A 5,871-nucleotide genomic window follows, 5' to 3' on the forward strand; every position below is an offset into this window, starting at 1 on the left:
CCCTTTTCCCCCCCCATTTTTCCCCCTCACTTGCCTCACCTGTCTGACCTGTCCCCCCCTGTCCCACCTGTCCCACCTGTCCCCCCCTGTCCCCCCAGACTCGGTGACGTCATCGCTGGGCTCCCTGCAGCTGCGGGAGGGCCCCGATCGCTGCTCGGGGCGGGTGGAGCTGCTGCACGAGCACAGGTGGGGCACGGTCTGCGACGACGGCTGGGACCTGCGGGACGCGCAGGTGATCTGCCGCCAGCTGGGCTGTGGCCACGCCCTGGCCGCCCCTGGCCACGCCAATTTCGGCCGGGGCCACGACGTCATCTGGCTGGACGAGGTGAACTGCACCGGGACGGAGAATTCCATCCTGGAATGTCCCGCCAAGACCTGGGGGGACAACAACTGCTTCCACGGGGAGGATGCCGGCGTCATCTGCTCAGGTGAACTCACCTGGGCACACCTGGGAGACATCTGGGGACACCCGGGGCACACCTGGGAAGACAACTGGGGCACTCCTGAGGATAATTGGGGCACACCTGGGAACATCTGGGACACACCCGGGGATACCTGGGAACACCTGGAGACACACCTGGGGATAGCTGGGGACACCTGGGATGACACCTGGGGCACACCTGGGGTGACACCTGGGACACACCCGGGGATACCTGGGAACACCTGGGGACACACCTGGCAACACCTGGGCACACTTGGGATACACCTAGGGCACACCTGGGGCACACCTGGGTCTCACCTGGCCCAGGTGCGCGACCACTGAACCACATCCCGCTGGAGTCTGGGACTTACCTTCGACCACACCTGCTGCCACCTCCCCCCGCCCCCTGCCCTCCCCCAGCCCCTCCAGGTGAGCTCACCTGTGTCATTGCAGCCTCTGGGATGGCGGTGCCCGCCAAGGTGCGCTTGGCCAACGGCTCCACCCGCTGCCAGGGGCAGGTGCAGGTGTCCTATGGGGGCACCTGGGCGGCCCTGTGCGACCACGGGTGGGGCCTGGCCGAGGCCCAGGTGGTCTGCAGGCAGCTGGGCTGCGGCCACGCCCTCTCCACACCTGGAGGCTCCTGGTTCGGGCAGGAGCAGATGAAGGTGTGGCCGGGGAGCATCACCTGCGTGGGGACAGAGCAGGAGCTCCTGGGCTGCCAGGTGAAGCCCTGGGAGAACCGCACGTGTCACCTGGGCGGGGCGGCGGGCGTGGTCTGCACAGGTGAGCAGCACCCTGGGGACACACACACACACACCTGGAGGGGGCTCAATCTGGGGTTTCCACCTGGTTTTGGGGGCTGGGAGGGGGTCTCAGCGCTCACCTGGCGCACCTGAGGTGGCCACAGGTGGGGCAGGTGGGAAGGGTGGTCCAGGTGTGTTTGAGGTGGTTGGAGGCACCTGCGGCACCTGGTGGAGGTGCAGCACCTGAGGAGGTGCTGGGGACACACCTGGTCAAGGCTCAGCACCTGAGAAGGTGCCAGGGCAGCACCTGGACAGGTACCAGGGTGCTCCAGGTGTGTCTCGACCCTCTACTTCCCCCCACCTGTGCCCCCCTCTGCCCCCCAGGTAACCCCGAGGCCGACCAGGTGCGCCTGGTGAACTCCAGCAGCCGCTGCGCCGGGAGGGTCGAGGTGTTCCACAACGGCAGGTGGGGCACGGTCTGCGACGACACCTGGGACCTGGCGGACGCCCAGGTGAGTCCCAGGGGGTCAGGTGAGGCTGGAGAGGGGCAGGTGGGGGCTGGGGAGGCTCAGGTGGGTCCTATGGGTGGGTGCTGGGGGTGCTCAGGTGAGTCCGGAGGATGCTCAGGTGGATCATGGGGGGGCTCAGGTGGGTCCTGAGGACACTCAGGTGTGTCCTGGTGGTCTGGATGGACACTCAGGTGCGACCTGGTGGTCTCTGGGGACACTCAGGTGTGTCCTGGGCTCGCCCAGGTGGTCTGTCGCCAGGTGGGCTGTGGGAAGGCCCTGTCGGCACCTGGGAGGGCCCAATTCGGGCGGGGCACTGGCGTCATCTGGTTGGACGAGACCAACTGCACGGGGGCGGAGCCTCACCTGTCCGCCTGCCCCGCCCGGCCCTGGGGCCGCAATAACTGCTACCATGGCGAGGACGCAGGTGTGGTGTGCTCAGGTGAGCTCCGGGACAGGTGAGGGGGGTGGCAGGAACCCCAGGTCCCCTCTGTGTCCTTCCCACCCCACCTGTGCCAGGTGAGCTCCGGGGACAGGTGAGAGGAGTATCGGGGCTCTCAGGTAACTCTGTGGCCAGGTGGGGGTTACCTGGGCCTCACCTGTGCCAGGTGGTCCCATCCAAGGGGGGGTCTTCCCAGCCTCAGGTGTTGGAAAACGTTCCTACAGGTGATCCCAACATCCCACCCCACCTGAGTCCTCCAGGTGTTCCTGGAGGTTCTTCCAGGTGTTCCCCAAATCCCACCTCACCTGGACCCTCCAGGTGCTCCAGGCAGGGGGGGTTTTGGGCCTCACCCAGGTGTTCCCCCCACCTTCCCCAGGTAGAAGACGGGGTGAGGACAACCCAGAGCTCACCTGGGGGGGTTACCTGAGCTCCTTCCTCACCCAGGTGTGTCTTTCCAGACTCCTTGATCCCGGAGCCACCTCACCTGCGCTTGGTCAACGGCTCCCACCGCTGCGCCGGGCGGGTGGAGCTGCTTCACCTGGACAGGTGGGGCGGGGTCTGTGCCGGGGGCTGGTCCCACGAGGCCGCCCAGGTGGTCTGTCGGTACCTGGGCTGCGGCACCGCCCTGCGAGGGGCGGAGTTCGGCGCACCTGGGCAGGTGTGGCTCGACCAGGTGAGCTGCCAAGGGACGGAGAAGAGCCTCGGGGAGTGTCGGACGAGCCCGTGGGCCCAGCGCACCTGTGAGGGCGGGAGAGCTGCAGGTGTGGTGTGCTCAGGTGAGGCTCGGGGTGCCTGGGCAGGGAGAACAGGTGATTCCCCCCATCAAGGTGCCACCTTCACTTGGGTGCTCAGGTGTGTTTTAGGGCCTCACGTGGTCAGGACAGACCTGTAATGTCCCCCTGCCCACCTGGGAACAAGGGGACACCTTCACTTTGCCTGTACCTGGGCTCAGGTGTGTTTTAGGGTCTCACCTGGGCAGGTGGCACAGGTAACTTGCCCCAGCAAGGTACCGCCTTCCCCTGGGTCCTGCCGTTCTCAGGTGTGGTTTAGGGCGTCACCCGTTTTCACTTCACACCTGTAATCCCCCCCCGCCAGGTACCGCCCCCCCGCAGGTAACCCAGGTGTGCCCTTCCCCCCTCCCCTGCCCGCAGGTTCGGAGCCGCCGGGCGATGCCCAGGTGCGCCTGGCGGGCGGCCCAGGTGAGTGCGCGGGGCGGGTCGAGGTGCTCCACGCCGGCGCCTGGGGGACGGTCTGCGACGACACCTGGGACTTCGCCGCCGCCGCCGTCGTGTGCCGCTCCCTGGGCTGCGGACAGGTGATCTCGGCCCCGCCCCGCGCGCGCTTCGGGGAGGGGCGCGGCCCCATCTGGCTGGACGGGCTCACCTGCCAGGGCCACGAGGGGCACCTGGGCGAGTGTCGCCACAAGAGCTGGGGCATCCACGGCTGCGAGCACAACGAGGACGCCAGCGTGGTGTGCGCAGGTGAGCCGCAGGGGAGGGGCAGGTGGGCTCAGGTGTGCGCAGGTGAGCGACAGGGGAGGGGCAGGTGAGAGGCAGATGCCCCAACCCACCCCTCACCTGACCAGATGTATGTCCCCTCACCTGCAGGTTCTCACCTGGCCGACCTGACCCACCTGCGCTTGGCCGACGGTCCCGACAGGTGCTCGGGGCGGGTGCAGGTGCTCCACGCCGGGCGCTGGGGCGGGGTCTGCGCCCACTCCTGGCACCTGGCGGCCGCCCAGGTGGTCTGCGCCCAGCTGGGCTGCGGGAGGGCGATGGGCGCGGCCCAGGTGAAGCCGGGCGAGGGCGAGCTCACCTGGCTGGAGGCCGTTACTTGCCGGGGGGATGAGGGGGCCCTCCTGGAGTGCCAGGTGAGGGGCTGGGGGGGCCCCCGCACCTGCGGCCTCGGAGGACACGCCCACGTCACCTGTACAGGTGAGTTTGGAGGGGGCCACAAACACCTCCCCCAGAGACCCCCCAATGTCCCCAAATCCCTCCAGTGACTCCCCCAGAGACCCCCCGGCACCCCAAAACCGCCAGGTAACCACAGAGGCAGGTGAACACCTTGGGAGGGGACACCATTGGCCAGGTAACCACACCTGGCCAGGTACCCACACCTGGCCGTGTCTCCTGTTTTCCAGGTGTGACCCAGGGGCGCTCCGGTAAGCCTGGAAGCTCAGGTGAGCCAGGTGAGCCTGGTCACCCAGGTGAGCCAGGTGAGCTCCGCCTGGCTGACGGCCCCCACCGCTGCTCGGGGCGCGTCGAGGTTCTCCACAACCACACCTGGGGCACCGTCTGCGGCCGCACCTGGGACCTGGCGGCCGCCCAGGTGGTCTGCCGTCACCTGGGCTGCGGCCACGCCCTCAGCACACCTGGAGCCGCCCGTTTTGGGGCGGGGCCCGGCCCCACCTGGCTGGATGGGCTCAGGTGCGTCGGCAATGAAACCACAATCGCCCAGTGCCCGGGCAGCACCTGGGGGCGGCACACCTGTGACCACCTGGACCACGCCGGGGTCGTGTGCTCAGGTAACCCTCCCAGGTGACCCCCAGGTGACCTCCCAGGTGTCCCCACCTGCGACAGGTGCCCCCACCTGTGGTGGAAGGCAGAACAAGCATCCAGGTGTGTGCAGGTCCCCTCTAACCCCCCCTTCCCACCTGTGCAGGTGCCCCCCCGGCAGGTAACTCCAGCTCAGGTGAGGTGAGGTTGGTGGACGGGCCTCACCGGTGCATGGGGCGTGTCGAGGTGTTCCACGACGGCCAATGGGGGACGGTCTGCGACGACAGCTGGGACCTGAAGGAGGCCCAGGTGAGTCTGGGGGGGCTCAGGTGTGTCCTGGGCATGCCCGGGTGTCCTGGGTGACACTCAGGTGAGTCCCTGGGCGTTCCCAGGTGGTCTGTCGCCAGGTGGGCTGCGGGGAGGCCCGGGCCGCCCATGGCCACGCCCATTTCGGGCAGGGGGCGGGGCCCATCTGGCTGGATGACATCCTGTGCGCGGGGGACGAGACACACCTGGCGCAGTGCCGCGCCCCGCCCTGGGGGAACAACAACTGCCACCACGGCGAGGACGCAGGTGTGGTGTGCTCAGGTGGGTCCAGGTGGGATCAGGTGTGTTGTGGTGGGCTCAGGTGTGTCCAAGTGGACACAAATAGGCCCGGGTGTGCTCAGGTGAGTCTGGCTGACCTCAGGTGCATGGTGGAGGGCTCAGGTAACCTCCACATCAACCCCACCCTCCCACCCCACCTCATCCCCCCCCAGGTAACCCCCTGCCCACCTCAGCTTTCCGCTCACCTTCCCGTTACCTGCCCAGGTGCCAACGTGACGGAGGAGCAGTTCCAGGTGCGCCTGGTGGGCGGCCCCACCCCCTGCGCGGGGCGGGTGGAGGTGCTGCACCTGCACAGGTGGGGCACGGTCTGCGACGACACCTGGGACCTGCAGGACGCGCGGGTCACCTGCCGCCAGCTGGGCTGCGGGGACGCCGTGGCTGCCCCCGGCCACGCCCACTTCGGGGAAGGGGCGGGGCCTGTCCTGCTGGACCAGGTGGGCTGCACAGGTGAGGAGAACACCTTGGAAGAGTGCGACACGGGCCCCTGGGGGGTCCACAACTGCAACCACCAGGAGGACGCGAGCGTGGTGTGCGCAGGTGAGGGGGCTCAGGTGGGGCTGGGGAGGGGCAGGTGTGCCCAGGCAACACGGGCAGGGGGCCGTAGGTGTGCCCAGGTGTGCTCAGGTGTGCGCCCCTCCCTCGCAGGTCCCACCCCCCT

The 5,871-nt window shown here is 68.4% G+C and overlaps 1 protein-coding gene across 1 annotated transcript; it reads left to right on the forward strand.

The window, feature by feature from the left end:
• Nucleotides 1–52: 52 nt before the first annotated feature.
• LOC113963017 (deleted in malignant brain tumors 1 protein-like) lies at nt 53–5,866 on the forward strand (the record flags this gene model as incomplete). Its single annotated transcript, XM_027673813.1, has 12 exons — nt 53–428; nt 875–1,204; nt 1,549–1,676; nt 1,917–2,112; nt 2,571–2,888; nt 3,264–3,593; nt 3,720–4,046; nt 4,253–4,636; nt 4,774–4,916; nt 5,000–5,195; nt 5,418–5,750; nt 5,859–5,866. Coding segments are annotated over 12 exons (3,069 nt in total), but the record flags the coding sequence as incomplete, so codon positions are not given.
• Nucleotides 5,867–5,871: the final 5 nt, after the last annotated feature.

This window comes from Neopelma chrysocephalum, unplaced genomic scaffold (assembly GCF_003984885.1).
Source record: "Neopelma chrysocephalum unplaced genomic scaffold, ASM398488v2 Primary Assembly neopelma1_187399, whole genome shotgun sequence".
Classification (NCBI taxonomy): Eukaryota; Metazoa; Chordata; class Aves; order Passeriformes; family Pipridae; genus Neopelma; species Neopelma chrysocephalum.